The 23633-nt window shown below is 36.8% G+C and overlaps 3 protein-coding genes across 5 annotated transcripts in view; all 3 read left to right on the top strand.

Annotated features, from left to right (window-relative positions):
• Window positions 1-1713, top strand: part of LOC18054186 (transmembrane protein 184C) — a 3318-nt gene extending 1605 nt beyond the window's left edge. Inside the window, exons 4-5 of the mRNA XM_006451899.2 lie at window positions 336-626; window positions 1203-1713. Coding sequence (XP_006451962.2) covers window positions 336-626; window positions 1203-1406 — 495 coding nt within the window. The 3' untranslated portion in view covers window positions 1407-1713. The remainder of the gene's footprint in view (window positions 1-335; window positions 627-1202) is intronic.
• A 1709-nt stretch (window positions 1714-3422) lies between these two features.
• LOC18054188 lies at window positions 3423-7473 on the top strand. 3 transcript variants are annotated; one of them, XM_006451904.2, is made up of 7 exons: window positions 3423-4069; window positions 5143-5220; window positions 6499-6533; window positions 6636-6691; window positions 6934-7032; window positions 7118-7200; window positions 7286-7473. In XM_006451904.2, exons 1-6 carry the CDS (start codon window positions 3659-3661, stop codon window positions 7174-7176), a joined length of 738 nt encoding a protein of 245 aa, XP_006451967.1. In that variant the 5' UTR covers window positions 3423-3658; the 3' UTR covers window positions 7177-7200; window positions 7286-7473. The 3 variants fall into 3 exon arrangements, with proteins under 3 accessions (XP_006451967.1, XP_006451969.1, XP_024034403.1); XM_006451906.2 differs by having other exon boundaries at window positions 3424-4069; window positions 7118-7472; XM_024178635.1 differs by lacking the exon at window positions 3423-4069 and adding an exon at window positions 4079-4157 and having other exon boundaries at window positions 7118-7472.
• A 6460-nt stretch (window positions 7474-13933) lies between these two features.
• On the top strand, window positions 13934-15301 carry LOC18054189 (F-box protein At1g53790). The gene has a single exon (XM_006451907.2). The coding sequence runs from the start codon at window positions 13934-13936 to the stop codon at window positions 15299-15301; it is 1368 nt and encodes a 455-aa protein (XP_006451970.2).
• The last annotated feature ends 8332 nt before the right edge of the window (window positions 15302-23633 follow it).

A 23633-nucleotide genomic window follows, 5' to 3' on the forward strand; every position in this document is an offset into this window, starting at 1 on the left:
GTTTCATAACAAATAATTTTAAAAACTATTTTAAAAAATTTTTTTTTTTTTTTTTTAAAAAAAAAAAAAAACCCTTCTTGATTTTTTTAAATTTTTTTTTTTTTCAAAAAAAAAAAAATCATTTTTTACCTTTTTTTTTAGAATTGCCATCATTTTTCCCCCAAAAACCCCCCCCCCCCCCCCCAAAAAAAAATTGCAGGTTGTCAGGAGATGCATCTATTTGACTATTTTTTGCTTGCATCTTGCAGAGAATAAAGTTCCTGTAGCATCTTTGTTATATTGCATATATTATGGTCTATGTTGCTGTATTTACTCATTATTTCGATCAATTACAGCCTCGGACAGCTCGTTTGAACCATCATACACTAAAGCTTCTCAAGGACTGGACGTGGCAGTTTGTTGTGATCCGCCCTGTCTGCTCCATATTGATGATTGCTCTTCAACTTCTTGGGTTATATTCCAATTGGATTAGCTGGACATTCACAATTATTCTTAACATTTCCGTGTCACTTGCTTTGTATTCTCTTGTCATCTTCTACCATGTTTTCGCTAAAGAGTTGGCACCACATAAGCCACTTTCCAAGTTTTTGTGCATTAAGGGAATTGTCTTTTTCTGCTTTTGGCAGGTATGTAATTTCAAATGCTCAAATTCTTTCCGCTACTGGTTATAAAGTTAGAGCTTGTTAATCGCTAACCATTTAACTAACTAGTTTTATGCTACAATTGTTTGGACCATGGGGTGGGTAAAGGCCATTTCTGATCAAGGTGTTGCAGAAAAGTATAATGTAACAAGAATTTAGAAAATAGCTTTTCTGTGTTTTCTAGCCATTATAAGTTATGCCATATTTTATGTTATTCTTCTAGAAGACTTCCTAAAACAGTTTGAACTTTGAAGGTTGTTTTAGTTTTGAGTAAGACGGAATCTTCGTTACTAAAGGGGATTTCTGCAAACTGCTTTTAGTTCCCTCCAGTAGAGTGCAAGAGTCAGTTTTGTCAGTTTCTATCTTCTTCAGAGCGAACGAGGGTGAAAAGATATGTCAATTTCTCGGCAGTAAACAGAGAATAATATATAGCATGTGACTTTTATCTTCAAGTGGACAATATTTTAAGCAATGCGCAGTCTGTTGCTTCTGTCTGCTACTGTACTCGCTATTACCGAAGATGAGCATCATTGACTGAGAGCTTCTTTGAATGTTTTTCAGGGTATTGTGCTTGACATTCTGGTAGCATTGGGTGTTATCAAATCTCATCATTTCTGGCTGGATGTGGAGCATGTTGAGGAAGCCCTCCAGAATGCCTTGGTGTGTGTGGAGATGGTTTTCTTTGCTGCTTTTCAACGGTATGCTTATAGTGCTAAGCCATACAGAGATGAATCCAGTGCTACATCAGACAAGAAAAAAGAGTGAATTTAAAGCCGGCTGTGTTACATAAACTAGCAGTTCGATATTACCATATTTATGGTTTTCTCCTGCCAAGCATTTGCAGGCTATATGAACGAGGATTTTGATGTACTATCTTGTGGTTATCCTATATAAGCATTTGAATGACTTAGAGCTCCATTAATCCTAGGAACTTGTATTAATATGCAGCATCATGCTGCACTCTGTAACAATAAAAGAATCTCAATATGGTGTACTCAAGAATCACTTTATCCTTTGGCCTGTGCTTTGCCGAATCTAAGACGCTTTTGCTTCTATTGCTAACTTAAATTTATATATGCCAGTATGGCAGCTTCTGGGGTTAATCCTAAATGCACCAAGGCGACGCAGCTAGCGGATATAATAAACTCCAGGAGATTGATTGACAAGCAACAATTTAGTATCTTTACAAAAACGTTTTCTCAAGCAAAGGGTTCCTTAAAAAAATTGAGGCCTTTCGTTCATAATATCATACAAAGGATTTTAAAGAAAAATATCTAATATCTATCAGAAGTTTAATGATCATGTTCCTTCTCAATATACATAGTACTAATCAACAGACACCTCAATTACATGTCTCATATTTCCAAGAAATACTCTAACTAGAGCCGTTGGATTATACTATGAAACTGCTTAATGAATTATGACGATATGATGCATTCTTTCGCAACTCTCCTCTTCATTATAATTGATTTGGATAAAATGATGATTCTTTTTTTTTTTTTGAATTGTGACAATCTCCATATATAATTATATCTTATAGTTAGACGCATACATTTATCGTAAAATCCACTAGTCTACACAATAGATCAATATTCTCTCCTGATATATTTTGAACAAATCACTCAATAGCTGATTGGTTGTTAATAAATAATAAAATAAAAGAAGTTAAATCTTACCTATACACTATCACTAAAAGACACATGATAGAAGATCTTTAAAAGATTAGTATAGCTCAGATCAGGAGAGTATCCTGTTCCCTACACAACATATCTCATAAATCTATTCTCTCCTACTTTAGGAAAATATTTACTCCTATTTCATATTTTGTGAAAAGAAAATAACTTTATCTAAATTATGCCTTGGAGTTGCCCTTAGGTTTGCACCTTTTTTCTAATCTCCCTCCGAGACTGTTAATCTTATTGCAAATGATTTGAATGAGATTGCTTACTCCTGATATGTTTCGTCTTACCTCTTTGTAGAGCCTCTCAATTATGAAAAAAAGAAAAAAGAAAAAAACTTTATAAAGACCCGTACCGGCGCCCTTAATGTTGAATGCACCGGCCCATCATTATACTCCAAATATAGTGACAATGAAAATGTTAAATTGATCTACAATTGAGAGTTTTACTATTTTTTGGCACTCGCCAATAATATCTTGAATTAAGATTAATACTAATAGACCGACGAAAGGAAATTCGGGCGATTCTCTTGTAATGCTATTTATAGAAGTTTTAATGGCGTCTTCAAAAGAGTTTTGCTTTGCGCCTCGATTGTCGCCTTTTATATGTAGAGTTATATGCCATTATCTTTGCCATTGAAGTTGACTTCCATAATGGTTGGTGTCCGGTATAATCAATAGTGCTCTTTTAAAATATTTTTATATCTCACTAAGATTATGGCCCTTTTTGACCTCTTCATAGTAGATGAGTTAATTGCTTTCATTTGTTTAAAAAGATGGAGTTTAAATGTTAACATATTTATAAAGAGGAGGATTCACTTAATGATTCATAGAAAAATTTAAAATTATTTTATAATTCTTTCATTTGGTAAGATTACCACCGGTTTTCATTCCAAAGAATCTTATTAAATTTTGTCTAAATAATAATTTTTCTCATTAGAAAAAAATCAACTAATTAGTTTGATTATTGCGATACGAGTACACACGCGCACATACGTATATATATATGTGTCTCTATGTGTGTGTGTGTCTATACACGAATGTATATGTCTGTGTGTGTGTATGCTTTCGGAGAGGGGCGACATACATATCTTGTTATAATATTTGAACGCCTTATCCCACCGGACCTTTGCTAGAAGCAAAGAAACCTCCAAAATCACACGTGGCACAATCCCTCAGGCTACACAAATATCCAAGACGGAAACGGACAAGAGAGAGTTATAAAAACAGAAATGGTCTCTGAAAAGTCTATCTGGTTTTTATCATTAAGCCATGAAGCACTTAATTAAACAAACATTTCAAATCCAAAATCAGTGACTTTGCTGTTACCGTGCTTGCCATGACAACACTTATACAATTCTCCATAAACCTCTCAGCCTTATATACTATACAAAGTAATTTTGGCAAGAATCGCACTTCTTGTTATTCCCTAACAAGGCCAAAGATTGGTTCTTTTCAGGGAAACAGTTGTAAGTTGAGAGCTTTTGGGGATCAGCGACAAAAGTTGTGTTTTTTTGAGAGGGGCAAAGATGGGATATTAGTGAAAGAAGAGGGCTTGAAGAACAAGAAGAAAAGGGTGGTCTTGGTGAGGTTTAATGAGGATTTTGGGTTTAACGGCGGTGGGGGTGGTGGGGGTAATAATAGTAACAATGCAAGGATTCTGGGAAATCTTGCTTTGGCAATTGGGTTAACTTATTTTTCAATGACTGGCCAGCTTGGTTGGGTTTTGGATGCTATTGTCTCCATCTGGGTATCCCCTTTCTCTTTCTTTTCACTTGTGTATCTGGATGTTTGAGTGTATGCATATGGTGCTTGTATGGATCTTAGACAGTTTTATTGTGAGTATATACATATGCTTATGTTTGAGAAATTAACTGGCTCATTGTTGGTGGGATCATCAGTAATTTGATTTTTTAAGAATCCATCCAGAAATGCTAGCATATATAATTTCGCCTTAGTGTTCAATAAAGCACAATTTAGGCGTACTTGGTACTTGGTGCATTAAGGGTCCGTTTGGAATTGAAGTTGAGCAGCTATAGCTACAACAGTAAAATGTTTAGTAAACACTAAACATTTTTAGAAGCTATATTAATATGTTTTTTCACTTGTATAATAGAAAATCTATTGTATTTTTAATAATTTTTTTAAAATTATTATTTAAAATTTATATTTACTACATACTATTAACTTTTGTTTCATAATTACGGTCTTTTTTTGTAGTTTAAAGATACAACACTTTAATTCCAAACAGAACTTAAGTTGTGAATTTTAAGCACCTTAAACATTTGTCGCTGTTACGTACCTAGTTTATGATTTTTGGTACGTATTGATTAATTTTCCAAGTTTATTCTGTTTTTGAGCTGTAGAAGTTGATCTAATCCTTTTTTGCCAATACTTAAAGTCATGTTTCAGCTGAAACTATTTTTCTTTAACTTTTGACTGAAGATCACCTTTTAGCTCAAAGATGAATGGGCGAGTAGTAGAACCAGATGTCAATCTAGGTCTCTTGTTTTAACTACTGTCTATTTTACTTGATGTATTTTTGTAGGTTAGTTGATATTTCTGGGTTACGCATCATTAGTCAGATTCGCTGCCATTCAATTTTGTGTTTCTTGGCCTGCCTTAGATGATTATGCATTTAATTGAATAAAATTTGACTTGTTTGCCAGATTTTTTTTTTCCCCCTATCACACTGAATTTGAAAGTATTCTCTGGTCGGCATCACATAGCATCATTTACCTGTTGAGGCCATATCTCATATTATTCTGTTGCAACTACTTCATTACATGCAGTTTGATTAATATGACGTGCTTTCTCCTTCAGCTCCTTGCAGTGATTGTTCCTATTGTGGGTTTTGGAGCTTTTCTCTGGTGGGCAAGTCGAGATATCGTTCAAGACTCTGTTAGTCTTCTTTACCTTTTTGGTTCTTCATTCTCTGTATGATTCCATTGACTTTATAGATCACCACAAACATTGTTCTTTTAAGTAGAAACATCATGACTTGATATTGTGGGGCTTGGCCTAGGATTTCTGTGCATCCAACCCAAAAGACTACTCTTGCGGGTGGACTGACCTATCCAATTTACAAACCCATGTAACTTCCCTTTACTAGCCAATGTGGGACACGACTAAACAGTCACTCTAGTGCTTCAATTTTCAATTATGCTTGGTCATCCTTTGACAATTCAACAAATGAAATAGTATTATAATATTAACTCTTTTGAACCCTTATTAGTTATGACTTCTATACTTTACACTGCCATAGTTGTAGAAGGTATTTACTTAAGAAGCCAGTGGTTAATTGCTGAATTGTAGAAAAGATGTTATGCAGTTGTGGGTGGATAAGGCAATTCAATACTTTTCATTATGTGGTTTCCTATTTATATTAACATTGGCTGATTAGCTTTTTCATGTAGACACAGTTTAGAGATAGGACTTGCTAGATTTACTGGCAGTCAGATTCTATAGAAATCATTATTGCTATCCTTGTGGGGGAAAAAATGAAAAAAGGTTGCTCCAATTACTGGTTAATGAGGTTTGTATGCAAGAATTGAATCATTGACATTGCCTTTCTGTCTTATTATTCTAAAATTTATGCCTTTTTCAGCATGTGATTCTCTGATGATGGCAAAAATTTTGCAGCGTGTTTTTTAACTGGTTAAAGTGAAAGGAAGAATGTATTTTCCTCTTTAAAAAAAAAAAAAAGTTGTACAATATACATACCTTCAATAGGTTTATATAGCCTATATACATACCTTTATATAGGCTTTAAAACCCAGTTAGAAGGGAACCACAACTGACTTGGAGAATTGCATGAATCAGTAATATTGTAACTAGGAGAAACAGCGTATGCATAAGTAACATGGATTTATGTTTAATAACCTGTAATAATGTTCTGGACTTATTCTAATTTGCAGTATTTTCTGTGCATGTATATTTGCACACAACACCCTTAGTTAGGCAAAAACCTCGGTGCATGCATATCACTGTCAACTGTCTTTCCTTGTGTTGAATTTTCACCTATAACTTGTATCTTCCATCAAATGCTTCTGTGTAGGTCAGCTTTTTCATTTTTTCTTGTTGGGAACAATTCCTTTCAGATGTTTTGAGCTAGCTTATTGATTCATGACTAATGTTCTTTCCTTTTGTCCATCTTTTTGCTGTATGGTATATGTGCAGTGCCCGAACTGTGGGAATGATTTTCAGATATTCAAGTAAGAAACCCCTTTTGCTCAATGCCAACATATAAAGAACTCTACAAGACTGTTTTGTGCTATAAATTGTCTGACCTAGAAAGTAATATGATTCTATGGCAGATCTACTCTGAATGATGAATTGCAGTTGTGCCCGTACTGTAGTCAACCATTCTCAGGTAAAAGTCATGTCTCGGTTTAATTGTTTTCAAATTATAGAATACTGAAAAGACATAGGGTTTCTTCAACTACAATAGGGGAGTCCTGTCTCACTTATCTTTTTTATTAATGTCGGCCATTAAACTGTTTTGGCTTTCAATGAGCCTTTTGGGATAGATATGTGGAATCCTTTATGCTTGTAAATTCACTTGAACATTATCAAATTTGACAAATGTTCATGATTTTGTCCTTTGAATTTCAGTTGTGGATGATAAGTTTGTTAGGGAATCTGTAAGGTTTTCCAATGAATCTACAACATTTGGTCAAGCATTCAGTGACTTCTTCCCTGGTTCTAGGAAAGGTATTTCCTGCAACACCTACTGTCTCCATTTGTGAAAACCAAAAAAGAAAATTGGAATCCTACATTTGTTGCCACTGTTTTGCAGGGAGGGAATCTTCCACATCAGTTGTAGATGTAGAGGCGGAGATAAAAGATGCTGACTGAAGCCTTAAAATTCTCGGGTATTTGGTAATTATCCTTCAACTTTGACAACCGCTTATTTTTCTAGTTCATGGCGTCGGTGTTCAAAATAAAGGAACTTTTGAAAATTCAGTTATATTTCGATGACCATGGAAAAGAAGATGCAGATGCACAGTGTTTCGGACGGACCATGGGACGAAGAGCAAATGAAGTGCCTAAGCAAATGCATTTAAAATTTTGACAATGTTTATGTTTTTTTTTTCTTTGGAATGCCCCTTTTGTATAAAATTTGTCATTTTGTGCCTCTGTCATGTATATAGTTCTTTTTTTTTGAAAAGAAAGTAAACATTTCATTAATCACAACACCTTGAAAATACCATACAATTCAGCTGGAATATTTCCCAGCCACATACATGGAGAGATTTTCCCCAAAGCTATCTTAGCTAGGAAATGGGCACAAGCATTACAATGTCTTAGAATGTGATTGACAACCACTTTCTGGAAGTTCTTCATCTGATTTTGGATTGCCAGAATTGTCCAAAAAATTTCTGATCTGCTGCCCTTGGTGTTGTTCACTAGCTGGACCACCTCTAAACAATCAGACTCAATAATCAAAGAGGATACATCCGCCTTTCTTGCCAGCTGAAGGCCCCAAAGCACCGCCTCTGCTTCAGCCAAGCTAGCTGACCCCTTTAGGAGGTTCTGATTTACCTTAGCCGCAACTATCTTTCCATTAGAGTCTTTAATCACAGCTCCCACTCCTGCACTCAGATTCTTTGAATTAAGAACAGCATCCACATTAACTTTTAAAACATTCTGGGGAGGGGGGAGCCACTCCTGCTGCTTCTCTTTTATGAAGATAGAGATGTGAGCTTGCTGGGCTTCCTAACTCTCTGAAAAGCTGACAAAACAGACTCTGCTTTAGCAGTTGATATAATAGGATTAATCTCCTTGCCATCGAAGATACATTTGTTCCTAGCATACCAGGCAGACCAACACAGAGCTACCATTAATTCCAGATTTGATTTCCTCAGCTCCTTAGCCATATTTTGCAAAGTGCTGAAAATGTCCTGAGAATTGGCTTCTAATCTAGGGGCTGAAAAGGGGGATTAGAGCCAAATTTTTCTCGCTGCCTTACACTCCAAGAGAGCATGGCTGATAGTCTCAACACTTAGTTTGCATCGCTTACAAGTTGGCTCCTCCACTACCTTCCTTTTCCACAGATTTTCCGCCGATGGAAGCAGATTATTAGAGGGCTTCCACATGAAAATTTTAAGCTTCTCAAGCAACTCCAGTGTCCAAAGAGCACTCCAGTACTTGTGGGAAGCCTCTGTGCAGCGAGTGGAAACTGGAAATTTTGATCTCAATGCTAGCTGATACCCACTCTTGACAGAGTAGTTCCCTCTTTTGTCGTAATGCCAAAGAACTTCATCTTCTTTTTTCTCAACTGGGAGGGGAATCTTGAGGATCTCTGCTGTGTCTATATCCATGAAGTGCTGTTGAAGCTTTATTTCATCCCATTGATTATCAGCCTTAATTAAATCTACAACAATTGAGCTTACGGGCAAAGATGGAGGGAAGATAGGCCTGAAGGTCTCTGGTCTTGGCAGCCAGTTATCCGAGAAAATTGGTACCTTCTTGCCATTACCTATCCGCCATCTCATACCCTTCTTAATCACCTGCCTACCCCACATGATGCTTCTCCAAATATACGAGGCATTGGCTCTTGCCTTTGCACATAAAAAGCAGGAATTCCTGAAATATCTTGCTTGAAGGACTCTGGAGACCAGCGAATTTGGGTACTGCAGTAACCTCCAAGCTTGCTTAGCTACCAGCGCTTGATTGAAGCAAGAAAACTCTCGAAATCCCAGCCCCCCTCTAATCTTTGCCTGGCTGAGCTTCTCCCATTTCTGCTAATGGATTCCGCGCTTATCCCCTTTCGAGCCCCACCAGAACTTCGCTATAGCTCGCTGAATATCATCATAAAAGCCTCTTGGGAGCTTGAAAACACTAATTGCATACGCCGGAATTGCTTGGGCTGCCGCTTTGATAAGAACTTCCTTCCCCCCACTAGACAACATTTTATGCTGCCATCCTGCAATCTTGTTCAGCACTTTCAGCTTGATGTCGATAAAAAACCCCATCTTTTTTCTCCCAATCATTGATGGTAGACCGAGGTATTTCTCGTGCTTTGAGACTACATATAGATTAAAGATACCCCTTATAGCAGCCCGTTGATGCTCTGGAATTTTTCCACTGAAGAACAGTGAGGATTTTTGGAAATTAAAAATCTGCCCTGATGCTGCAGCATATTTATCAAATATTTCTTTTAAATGCCTGCATTCAGCCACTGATGCACGAGAGAATACCAAGCTATCGTCCGCAAACAGCAAGTGCGTAATTGAAACTTCCCGTGCAAATTTAAGCCCTCGGATTAGCTGGTTCTGTTCTACCACAACCAGCAAATTGGAGAGAGCCTCTGCATAAAGGATAAAATGGTACGGGGATAGCGGGCAGCCCTGTCGCAAGCCTCTTTCTGGTTGGATCATTCCTTTTGGCACACCATTAATTAGCACCGAGAATGAAGTGGAAATAACACATCTTATTATCAAAGCTACCCAATTACTAGGAAACCCCATCTTTAGCATAGTTTGTTCCAAAAAAGGCCACTCAACTCTATCATAAGCCTTACTTATATCCAATTTTAAAGACACAAATCCGTTATTCTTCCCTTTGCTATGCCTAATTTTATGAAGGCATTCATAACCAATAATAACATTGTCGGTAATGAGTCTATTGGGGATGAATGCACTTTGCATAGGGGAGATGATTTGGGAAAGGATCGGCTTCATTCTATTTGCAATGGCCTTAGCTACAACTCTATAAATAACATTACAGAGGCTGATAGGTCTATAATCACTCACTTTCCTAGGATTTGCAATTTTTGGAATCAAAGCTATAAAGGTGTGATTGAGGGTAGATGAGTTACCTTGCTCATTAAGGACATTAAAGCACGTTGAGATCAATCCGTTACGGACAGATTTCCAATGCTTCTGGAAGAAGGCAGCTGGAAGACCATCAGGCCCTGGGGCCTTTGTGGGACACATGTTGGCAAGGGCTTCCTTAACATCTTCAGCGGTGAACGGCTTCTCCAGCTGAACATTCATCTCCGGAGTTACTTTTGTTGTCATGCCTTGAAGGGTTGCTTGGATTTGGCTTGGAGTCGGGCTGGAAGTAGTGAAAAGCTTTTGGAAATGGCTGCAAATCTCCTCCTCTATTTCATCCATTTCCTTCAACCAAATGCCCTGGTCATTCTCAATCCCCCACACCTTGTTCTTCCTTTTGCGGGCAGATGCTTTGGCGTGAAAATACTTCGTGTTCTTATCCCCTTCTCTAAGCCAGTCGGCCCTCGAACGTTGTTTCCAGTAAATCTCCTCATCAACTAGCATAGAGTTAATCTGACTTTCCAATCTCCTAATTTCCTGGCCATCATCCAGCTTTGAATTCCCTCTCATAGCATCCTGGAGGCTCTGCATCAGCTTTTCTTGCTTTCTTTGCCTACCATGAAATTCGGTTTTGCTCCAAAGTTTTAGCTGGGCCAAGGAAGATTTGGTTATTCGCTGAAATTGCTGAACAAGGGCTTCCCAAGCTCTAGCCCCATACCGGCTCCACTCTTCTTGGACTATACTCCTACAGCCTTCGTGGGAGCTCCACATATCCTCATAATAATCTCGGGGGAGAGATTTGCCCGCATGTCTCGAATTTTTTCTTCGCTCATGGAAATTTAGAATGATTGGGCAGTGGTCCGAAGACCAGTTCACTAGATTTGTGCCTACAGATTCTTGAAAATTAATCCCCCAATCTTTACTACACAGAAAATGGTCCAATCTCTCCTCAATAAAATGATCTCCGTATCTTTTGTTTGACCACGTATAGGGATATCCCTTACACCCCATATCCTGCAAATTGCAGCTTTGCACAGCTTCCCTAAACTCGGCAACCCTATTCAGGTTTCTCTCATTGCCCCGTTTTTCTCATGCATATGCATTATCTCATTGAAATCACCAAAACAGCACCAAGGATAGGAAAATAGGCTGGCTAACCTTTTCATGAGAGTCCAAGTATTATGCTTCTGGCTAAACTCAGGATGGCCGTAGATCCCGGTGCATCTCCACCTCAAACCACTTTCACTACTCACTATTGCATCTATATGATGTGAGCTGTACGAGGTAATGCTAACATTAACATCTGCCCTCCAAAGCAAAGCTAGACCTCCCCCCATGCCCGTTCTATCTACAGTAAAACAATTCTCGAAGTTAAAATCTTTACAAACCGATTCAACCTGCCTAGCTAACATCTTGGTTTCACAACAGAAGAAAATTTGAGGCCGGTGCAGGTGGAGAATTTTTTTAAGAGCTAGGTGCGTTCGAGGCTTCCCCAGACCTCGAACGTTCCAACTTAAGAGTTTCATGGTTGTCGGCGGGCCTGAAATTCAGCACATGCCGATACTTCTTCTTCCATAGCTGCCACATAATCCCCTTCATCTGATATCTCTTCTGTTATCTGTAGCTTCCGGGCTGGTCTGTTTAAGCTAATGAAGTTGCTGTAGTCTGAGTTAATTGCTAAGCTTGTGTGGTTTCCCACGTGTGATTGTTTTGGTGGACTGAGAACTCACTTTTTTTTGTGTTGTGGGCTGAGCTGATGGTCATCACTGCTAAGTCTTTTTGCTCCTATTAACCCATGATTCTTCGCTCCTTTGGCTATGGGAATTCTTGCCTTAAGTTTCCATTTTCTCGCTTTGGGCTTCGTATTGGTCTTGCTTGGCCCACTATCCATTTCTTCCACATCAGATCTGGCGCTCTCGTCAATCTGCTTCCTTTTATCTTTTGGTATTGCCCATCCTATTTTATCCACAGGATTTTCGTTCTCCTTCAAAATCTTTTCTCCCGCCTTTGTACTTTCATAGCTATAGTGGCAATAATTACTTGCCACCCTATTCTGCACCTCGTCGATGTCACAACCCATACTCTGACTCCCCACTTGCTGGTTTTTTGTCTCTGGAGAGGTCAACATTAAATGCGTTTTGTCAGAGATCAGCAGGTTTCTTGTATCCTCTGGTTTTGCTCCATCTCTTATTTCTCGATCCGAATTGTTCAATTTTGACCCGTCTTGATCAATCGGGTTGTTTGAGCTTGGACTGGTTGGTACTTGCACATTTTCGTTGAGATTGGATTGCTCTCGATTGCCTTTCTCCCTACTACGTTTTTGCTTTATCCTGTCAGCTTGTGTAACAGCTCGCATCCAACCACCATACGGCAAGTCCTCCTTTTGTTGTCCTTTGTATCGCAAGCATTCCCTGTACTGGTGACCGATATGCGCACAACAAAAGCAAAAATCCGGAAGTTTTTCATACAAAATTGGCATTGGAGTTTTGCCGTCCGCTTGTTGTAGGAATACAATCTTTTTTAGAGGCTGTGAAATATCAATGGATATCCGGGCTCTAGCAAACTGCCCAAAACATTCCCCAGCGTCGTCTGTCTCCACTTCCTTGACTATTCCAATTTTTTCTCCCAACTTTTGGATGGCCTCCTTGTTCATACACATTATTGGTATGTTATGAATCTGAACCCAAAATGTGACATGTGTAAAAGATTGATTTTTGATGTCTCCAATCCCTGTTGGTTCGGTCAGAACTATCAATGCTCTATTGAAATGCCACGGCCCTCCCATGAGCACCCTTTTCTTTTCTTCTTCAGATGCGAACTTGAACAGGAAAATATTATCCCCCATACTTTCTATTTTAACCTCTTTGACAGTTCTCCAAGCCATTTGCATTGCAACTTTCAAGCCCTCCTTGTTTATACTTCTTGATGTTAGCACTTTGCCTACTAAATAATTTGCAGCTACCTCCTCTCCCTTTATCTTCATCCGCCCCATGAATGTTACTATGTCGGTCTCCTCTTCTTTTGAAACACTCGCCTAACACTTGCGTAATAATTCCTCAGCATCCATTAGTTGCTGTGATTCTATGAATAAATCTTCTCACCAAATTTCTAACCACCGAAATTAAATGCGTTGCAGAAATAAAATTGTAGAGAACACCCAACTAGTGGGTGATTGAGAAAGCCACAGGGGCTTCAGTCATCTTTCATTCCTATACTTTTTCAGAGAAAAAGTACTGTGGAAGAGAGAGCCATATGTATATAGTTCTTAATTCTTATGTATTCATAGAATTTGTAACGATAAACTTTTTACCACAATATTACACGTAATGTAGATCTAGGTATGGTAACGTGACTGACAAATAAAGATGTTTGATATAATGCCTAATGGGACGTCCCCAAAACAAAAAAAGAGTGGGAAAAAAAATGCCTATATATATATATATTTTAACTTCTTCTACTACTTGAAAATCACTCAATAATGCCCCTTTAAGTAGGAAAACTAATTAAAATAGGATTGAAAATCACTCAATGATACTCCTACTAGTAGGATTACTAATTAAACTAGGATTGAAAATCAATCAATGATGCTTATAATAGTAGGAATACTAATTAAAATAGGATTGAAAATCACTCAATGATGCTCATACTAGTAGGAATACTAATTAAAATAGGATTTTCCTCTGTATTAAAACGGAAAATCCAATGTGTGTATGGAGTGCACAGCTTATATGGAACAGAAACCTCAAAATAAGAGAAATCTTTGGTAATTTGCTGATTGAGCTTCGGTTGGCTTTCTGCATGCCATGACTGAGACAATAATATTGCAAGGTAACGCAATGGATGAGAATGTGGAAGCTACGGTCACAGAACTGGCGCAACGGTCCAGTGAGACTGAGATAGGAAAAGAAGGGTGCCGGCGCTACTTGCCTCAAGATATTGTTCATAATATTTTGGCAAGACTCCCTGCAAAATCAATGCTTAGGTTCAAGACGGTTTGCAAGAACTGGCGCGATATGATCACTGAGCTTGACGCCATTGGAGTTCAACAATCAATGTCCAAGGTTACGATCATATACCGAACAAATGAGTCTAAGAGCTTGTTTTTCAAATTGAAAAATAAGGACAGAGAAAATTGCTGTTTGAGCTTGGAAGCAGATTACATCTGGGCAAAGAAAGCATGTGACAAGTTTGTCCTATTTAGCTGTCAGTTCCCCGCGTCATGTGCTGGCATACAGCTGGTTGTGTATGATACCATCACGGATCGGTTCAGGCAACTGCCAAAAATCCCATTTTACATTGTTGCCACGTCATTTTATGACTTATCATTAGTCTATGATGCATCTGCGAAGACATGTAAAGTCGTCGTGTTTAATTGCACATGTTACATTGAAACTTGCTGCATCTATACCTTCAATGATAATGAAGATCAGTGGGGATCCGGAAGCAAAGAAAATTGGAGGATACTAAAACTTCCATGTTTACAGGGAATAATGACATCCTCGAATTCTTCAGTAGATGTAAACGGCGTATTGTATTGGATTGCTCGAGCTAATTTTATAGATCATGGTGCTCTTATACAGCCAATGGACATTGCAACAGAGAAGTTCATGAGGTTTATAAAGGTTCCATGCCAGTCCTGGATAAAGAATTGCAACTTGTTGAAGATAAAAGAATCACTTTGTTTTATGAACACAGCCTCGACCGATGAGTTACACATATGGGTCCTGAAAAACTCAGTCGAAAGCCTTTGGATTCTGCAGCACAAGATCTCTCTTTCATCAATGATTGGTCGACCAACTTCTTTAAGCAGTTTTATTCAGCACCGTTTTCATCCGTGGCTGGTTGTAGAGGGTAGCGGCAATTCGTATATCCTGGTAACTATAGATGGTTTGCTTGCGCCTTATTGGTATAACTTGGAAACTAAGGAACTTAGGCAAATTGCGCTGGATTTGGGGGCTCTCAATTTACCCGAGGAGCTGAGGCGACTTGCCCAGGATTATAATATTTCGAAGGGCTTCTATTTACGGACTATTTTATTCATTGATGATTTGGGACCAGACATCCAAAAAAGATTAGCTGGATTTGTTGCTAAAACACAGAGGCAAAGAGATGAAGAAGAAGGGCTCAGAAGAAATGCTCTATTAAGGCAAAGAGAGGACGAAGAACGGGTCAGAAGAGATGCTCACTTGAGGCGAAAGCAATAGCTCGAAGAAAAAGAACAGCTCAGAAGAGAAGCTCTGTTGAGGCGGTCATCAGAGCCGCAAAAATACATCCCCAGGCGCCTATAAGGGGGAATACGTCCCGTTGAATAAAGCAAGAGAACAACACAAAGGAGATCAACATGTGAAGAGTAATTTTTCTTCTTAATTTAAACATAATCTTATTGTGATTGTAAATTAGACATTTTAGTAATAAAATACACCTTATTAAGATGTGTCTAGAAAATATTATGCTAGGTACAAATAGCCACATTCAAGAAGAAAATATTGAATATTTCTAGTGCAGTCGATATATCATTAGACTAGGAAATAGACATGCCATCCATGTTCACACTTTTGGAGCAGATAGATAATCACTAAACAGTTAATCAATTATATCCCTAATGGAACTCGCGGCATTGTTGACGTAGACCACGGCAATAATCCACCAAATAATTTATAGACAACAGTCATTTGATGGTTTGACAAGAAACTGAATTGTATACCCAAAAACTTATCAGCCAATTAAGTGTATACTGAACTTAGAAAGCTATAAGCCATCTTCAAGTATCTGCAGATTAACACATCTTGCCAGCTCTAATAACACTTTTGCGCAACATAATCTTCAGTATACATGCTATAATAATAACTATTAAACATAAGGCTAAAATGCTCAAGTTGAAACATACCACATCAAGTTCAATTCCTGCACTAAATGTTAGTAGCACGTTACTGAAATTTGTCAAGTGGTGCACGCGATGGAGGAGCTGTGGAATTGATAGCTCTTAACAAGCTCATATAGAAGGTAAAAAAAAAGCGGATAATTGAAATATATACCTCTTCTTTCTTTTCCTTCTACCCTCTAAGAACTTGTCTAACAAGAGGGGACGTGGTTGATACTTTAATCTTTCCTGCACAATCTTATACACTTTCTTCCCACCTGCAAACAAAAAAAAAGGGAACTTGTCTACCATTCGATTTTATGTTTCTTGGCCTACCTTAGATGATTATGCATTTAATTGAATATAAGTTGGCTTGTTTTCCAATATTTTTGTTTTCCTCTAAAACTGAACTTGAAAGTTTTCTCTGGTCTACATGACATATCATTTATCCATTAAGGCTATATCTCATATTATTTTGTAGCAATTACTCAATTTCATGTAGTTTGATTTAATGTATCGATGCTTTTTCCTTCAGTGATTATTCCTTTTGTATGTTTTGGAGCTTTTTTCTGGTGGGAAAGTCAAGATATTTGGTTCCTGTTAGTCTGTTAGTCTGTTAGTCTTCAGAAGAAGGAGGGAGGAGGGGGGGGGGGGGGGGGGGGGGGGGGTGCCCCCTTTAAAGGGGGGGGGGGGGGGGGGGGGGGGGGGGGGAGTTGCTCCATTTAATGGTTAATGAGGTTTGTATGCAAACATTAAATCGTTTACATTGCCTTTCTGTCCCATTATTCTAAAGCTTATGCCTTTTTCACCATGTGATAGACTGGTGATGGCAAAAGTTTTGCAGCATGATTTTCAACTGGTGAAAGTGAAAGGAACATTGTATTTCCCTCTTAAGGAAAAAACCTGAACATTATAGACGCCATTTAGTGGGAAAATATATACCATTGAATAAATCCCACCAATATTCAATATTTCCTGGGCAAGATATGTCTGCTGATTTGTCTATGATGAATCTGCGAAAACATGGAAGGTCATTGTGTTTCATTGCGAAAATTTCATTCAAAATCGCTGTGTCTATGTCTATAGCTTGAATGATGATGATTACTGGGGACCCGGAAGCAGCGAAAATTGGAGGATATCAGGACTACTCCAGTGTTCACAGAAAATAATGAAATCATCGATCTCTTTAATAGATTTAAACGATGTATGGAATTGGATAGCTCAAGCTAATTTTAGTGATATGGTGCTTTTATACCACCGATGGACATTGCAACAAAGGAGTTCATGTAAATCATTTCTATGTTTCACCTGAGCACGAGGGGTATGGCTTGTGACTCCTCTTGACGAATGTACCTTTTTTCATTTTATGAATAATTCTCCCTCGCTTCGTACTGTTAAGGTTTAATTATTAACATCCTAAAATGCTGTCTGTCATTAATAAAAATAGTAATCAAGAAAAAGTATCTTGATCTTACATGAATTAGAATTTGCACTTATTAAGAAATATTCATCATAACTCAGGAAAGTTCAAAAGGCATTTGTGGAGGAATCAGGACCAAATTGATTCGATCACACCCCAAGATCAGTTGATCATTATGACTAGGGGTGTTCATAATCCTATCCGATCCGTTCAATCCGTTTAATCCGTAAAAATTCGATCAGTGAAAATTCGATCCATGGATTGGTGGATCGGATTTGATTGAAAATTTAAAAATCCGCAGTCGATAGATTGGATATGGATTTACTTTTGTAAATCCGCAAAAATCCGTGAATCCGCAAAAAAAAAGAAAGTATTTATTTAATTAAAAAATAAAACTCATAAATGTAGCAATGATACTTACTAATAAAATAAATAAATTAAAGTATAGCTAAACTAACACAATATTATATCTTATTCGATAACAATATAAAATAAAAATAATTAAATATTTGAACAATTAAATAAGAAAATATAGTTTCCTAAACATTAAAAATTCTAAAGCAAAACAAAAATCCTAAGCCAAACAAAACATTTTGGCATGTAATACCAAATCTCTATCCCACCGCACACACAAGCCATCACTGTTTCACTTCACCCCTTGAGATAATTAAGCTTAATTTGTTACTTTCTTTTCAAACTCTTCAAGTTTTTTAATTTCTTCATGTTATATATAAGCTCTCAAGTTTCAACATTTAAATTCATAATTTTAGTTAATTTTCAGGTATTGATCTAAACAAATAAAAATTTATTTTTGGTGTGTTATATTTTGAAATTTTAAATGTATTATTCTAGCTTTATTTAAACAATTAATTTATTTAAATCTTGTTCAATTTTGAATTTAATTGGTAGGAAAATCATTTTTACATTAGATTTTTTAAATTTAATAAATTATTTTTATATTAGATTTTTTTAATTTAATTACTTTGTAGATTGGACAAAATTAAAAATTTTTAATTTGCAAATCAATTCGTCAAATGGTGGATTGGATATGGATTGGGTCAAATTCACATCCGATCCGCAGATATATGGATTAGATTTAAATTGAGTTTCACTAATCTGTGGATTGAATTGGATTGAAAATTTATAATCTGTAAAATCATAGATCAGATATACATTGATATCCAATCCGCAAAATCCGATCCGCGAACACCCTTAATTATGACCAATGTATAAGAATGAATCTAAAGAATCGAAAGAAACCAAGACAGACAAGTAGAACAAAAGGCAAGCACAGGGCATTAACTCAGCACAAATCCGTTAACTTCAAGATTATCATCACGCTATCTGTTTATTTACAGAAAATAACTTCGAATTTAAGATGGGATTTGAAGCTTTAAAAATGAGAGCCCTTATTTCCTCGTTAACTAACCAGCCTTATACACAGCTTTAGTCAAATATAGTCAAAATTAATTGGGCTAAATTTACTCCCTAAGTCCTAACCCAACTCAGCAGATGAGGTCCAGTTCAGTGGCTCATCAGCAAAACTGATAACAAACTTTAGCGCCAAAAGACGATCGCATCTACATATCTAACGAGCAATGGATATAAAGCTGTGTATATCTGTCAAATATTTGATGCTCTTCGCGGTTTGCAAGCACCCTGTATTTTCAGGGGGAAGCAGCTGAAAATATGAAGACAAAAAGGAGATTAGCTAGTAATGTAATCAACAATCTAACTCGCTTATGCATTATGGGTGCGTTTAGCACACTGTATTTTATTATGCTATATTGCATTATTTTAACGTTAATATATTGTATTATTCTGTATTGCATTAGCACTATTATAATAATATTGTACAATGTTTGGTGCTACAATGTACTATATTAATTTTTGTGTGATTAATTTAAATTAAATATTATATTATATTAATATATTTAAATTGTATTAATATTTTATATTTTTATTTATTTTAAATTAATATTATTCAAATTTAAATATTTAATATTAGTTATAATAAATTATAAATTTATTAATTTATATTAATAATTATAATGTAAAAATATAAAATAAAAATATTATATAATATTATATTAAATTAAAAGTTATATTATTATTATTATTGTTGTTGTTGTTGTAAAACAAAAGCAAAAGTCAAAAGCAAAAGGGAGAGAAAAAAAAAAAAAAGCAAGCGGCAGTTGCTGCATTAACAGTCGAGTTTAGCTAATGTGGCAATTACCGCATTAGTTTGGGCCCATTAATACAATGGTAATGTAGTTCTTTATCTACCAAACATGTGCTTGTCTAAATTTAATGTAATGAGAGATTTTAATACAACAACCAAACAAGCCCCATGTGTAATTAATACAGAAAATAATATGTTGCTTACTAGTTGCTTATTGATCCCGGAGCAAAACTAGCTAGGGAAAATGATTAAAACCTTCCAATTGTTAGTCAAAATTAATTATTTCCTCCTCAAGTTTCAAAAATCATCGAAATTCTTCAGCCAATTATGAATTGCTCGCTCTTCCTATAAAGAGGCTTTAATTTTTTTTCTTTTCTATTTTAGCCTAATACAGGCCAAAAAAAAAAAAAAAGAGAACTAAGAGTTAAAATGCATAATCTTTTTAACGGCAAAGAAATTTTGATGAGCTTTGATTTTGAACATGAAGGGAAAATGAATTAATTTAATAAAGCAACACGGAGATTTTGATCATTTTCCCAACTGTTACTTGAGATACAAGAAAAATTTAACAAAGTATGCAAACTCGTCAAATCACTCTCGTTACTTCAGCCGTATTTCTCTTTTCGCCTTTAATTAAGTATTAATGGCAAGCTTGTTAACTTATTGTGTATGTATACAAATCTAGGGGTGGGCATTGGTTCAGTTCGATTCGGTTTTGGGATAAATTTTCGGTTTCGGTTTCGGTTCGGGTCCTAAATTAAAAAAATCCGTTCGGTTTTTAGAGAAAATAAAAATAGAACCGAAACTAATAGTTTGGTACGGTTCGGTTTCGATTTTTCAGTAACGGTTCACTTAACGGATCGGATTAACAAATCAAAATTTCAGTTCATCTTAACTTGCACACAAGGCCCACTATAATCAATGTATAATCAACAAAAAAAATAATAATTTACGAATTTGTATACGTAAAAAAAAAAATTGCAAAATTTTGGACTAAATTGAATAAGTTTCAGAATCATCGTCACTGTTTTTAATATCAAAACTTTTGGCTCAAAACGTAAATTAAATAAAATAAGTTTCTGCGCCATAATATAATTTATCAAAAACATAGGAATCAACATGTTATCTTACCTTATTGACTTTTGGTCAACGACCCTTTTGAAAAGTTTACAAAATATATTAGGCCATAACAAAATATCTATATGCAAATATTTTCTAAATATTATGTTATACTAAAATTTTATAAAGAGAGGGACCTTAATGATATTATCGGTTCAGTTCAGGATTTTTAAAGTTTGATCCGAAAAACGAACCGAATCAGTATTTCTATATTCGGTTTTTCAGAAATAAAAAACCAAACTGAATCGAATTTTTTTCGGTTCCGGTTGGGTTTTGCCCACCACCCCTGCGTACATCTGTTAGTCAGGCTTGTAAATTGATCGAATACAACAAGAATTATGCCTAATCTCATCATAAACTTTTGTCATACAAATACTCTTTTTCTGCAGTATACATGATAACATGGATAAACAAAGCATAATCTAGAATTGGTTAGTAAATTTTAATTGAAATAAAAGATACTGGTACCTATATAGTAAATGGATTTAAACTAGACACTCCGAATTAATAAATAAATCAATTGAATTAGAGTGTGCATACAAGAAAACCCAATTCCACCGGACATTCTATCGTGATTCGTGATGATTCGCGTGACACTAACATTTAATTAACTTATTTATTAATGACGTGAGTGTTTTGATGAGTTTTGAAATCTGAAGGGAATAATGACATTATTTTTTTTTTTTGAAAGGAAACTTCCATTAATTCGAAGAGGAAAATAGATACATCAATTGTGAAGGGTAAGGACCCATCCAAACAACATTTTCACATTTCTCTAATGTTAACTTAGCTAGAGAGTGGGTAATGGCATTACGAGATCTATGAGTATAATTAATGCTAACTAGCTCAAAGTTTCTTATTAAGTTTTGAATCTCCGAAATTATCCAAAAGATCTCAGACTTGCCGCCTTGCTTGTTGTTAACTAACTTGACTACACTTTGAGCGTCTGATTCAACAATTAAAGCCTTTGCACTTGCATTCCTAGCAATCTGTAATCCCCATTCCAAGGTTTCTGCTTCAGCAAAGGAAACATCTCCATTAAATTTCGAAATCTTGATTGCAGCTGCTATAACAGTCCCCTGATCATCTCGGATTATAGCTCCCAGCCCTGCAAGATGCTTTTCTGAGCTTGTAGCAGCATCCACATTGACCTTAACAAATCCATTTTGGGGGGGATTCCAAACCTGCTGAGTCTGCACCTGCTGACTTTCCTTTCGAACTTGCTCTGGTTTTTGAACTCTTTTGTAAGCCTCCAATACTGCTTCAGCTTTAGCAACCAGAGCCTGGGGGTTTTCTCTTTTTCCTTTAAAAAGCATCTCATTTCTTGCATTCCACACCATCCAACAAATCATAATCATTAGTTCTAAATTAGCTTTGTTTCTTCTGCTGTACAATTCATGCAGCAAACTCAAAAAATCCTGCCCAGCAGTTTGCATGATGTCATTCTCAAATAGAGTGAGTCTCCAGATTTTCCTTGCAGCTTTACACTCTACCAATGCATGAAACACATTCTCCACTCCGAACTTGCATACTTGGCACGTAGGCTCTTGGATAACTCTTCTCTTCCACAAATTTTCAGCAGAAGGAAGAATATTCTTGGCTGCCCTCCAGGCAAAAATTCTGATTTTCTCAGGTAAAGCAAGAGACCATATGATATTCCACTGATTTTTTCCTGTCATTGAACTTGAAGGCATGGCTGGAAATTTAAGGCTAAGGGCTGTTTGATAGCCACTCTTGACCGAGTAGAGGCCTTTCTTATCATAATGCCAGATGATTGTATCTTCTTTTGGGCTTCTAGGCAAAGGGATTTCAACAATTTTATCAGCATCCATTCTATTGAAGTGCCTGTATATCAGGCTCTCATTCCACTTGTTTTCTTCATTTATCAGCTCAGCAACTAGTGTATCTTCTGGCAAAGATGGCCTAACTATTGGCTTGAAGGTTGACGGCTTCGGGATCCAATTATCTTTGTGAATTTGGATTTTTTGGCCATCTCCAATTCTCCACCTTGCACCAGAACTGAGAATCTGTCTTCCCCATAGGATGCTTCTCCATACAAATGATGGTGTGGACCCAAGCTTAGCCTTCATGAAGTCTTTATTTTGGAAATACCTAGCTTGTAGAACCTTTGCCACTAATAAATCCGGGAATTGTAGTATTCTCCACCCTTGCTTAGCCACTAGAGCTTGGTTGAAAGTTGAAAAGTCTCGGAAACCCATGCCTCCTTTACATTTGGCCTGACTCAACTTCTCCCACTTCGACCAGTGGATGCTTTTTTTGTCGTTCTTTGATCCCCACCAAAAGTCAGCCACAGTTTTTTGGATATCATTGCAAACACCCATTGGGATCTTGAATACGCTCATGGCATAGGCTGGAATGGCTTGCGCTGCAGCTTTGATTAAAACTTCTTTGCCCCCACATGAGAAGAATTTGTGCTGCCAGTTGGAGATTTTGTTAAAGACTTTCAGTTTGATGTCATTAAAGAAGTTGCTCCGTTTTCTTCCTATCATAGCTGGAAGGCCTAGATACTTCTCGTGCCTTGAGACAATATTGAGCTGAAAAATCTGTCCAATTGCAGTGGCTCGATCATGCTGGACGTTGCCACTCAGGAACAGAGATGATTTCTCAAAATTAAAAATTTGCCCGGAAGCTGCCAAGTAGCAATCAAGTATCTTTTTCAGGTTCCCGCAATCGGTCATTGAAGCTCGACTAAAAATAAGGCTATCATCAGCGAACAAGAGGTGGGAGATGTTCAACTCCTTTCCAAAAGACAGCCCATGGATGAGTTTCTGTTGTTCGGCCTGCAGCAACAAAGAGGAAAAGACCTCTGCACAAGTAATAAACAAGTAAGGGGACATGGGGCACCCTTGCCGTAACCCTCTCTGGGGCTTTATAACTCCTCTGACCGAACCATTTATAATCGAAGAGAAAGAGACAGAGCTTATACATTTCATG

Source organism: Citrus clementina, unplaced genomic scaffold (genome assembly GCF_000493195.1).
Source record: "Citrus clementina cultivar Clemenules unplaced genomic scaffold, Citrus_clementina_v1.0 scaffold_1, whole genome shotgun sequence".
NCBI lineage: Eukaryota > Viridiplantae > Streptophyta > Magnoliopsida > Sapindales > Rutaceae > Citrus > Citrus x clementina.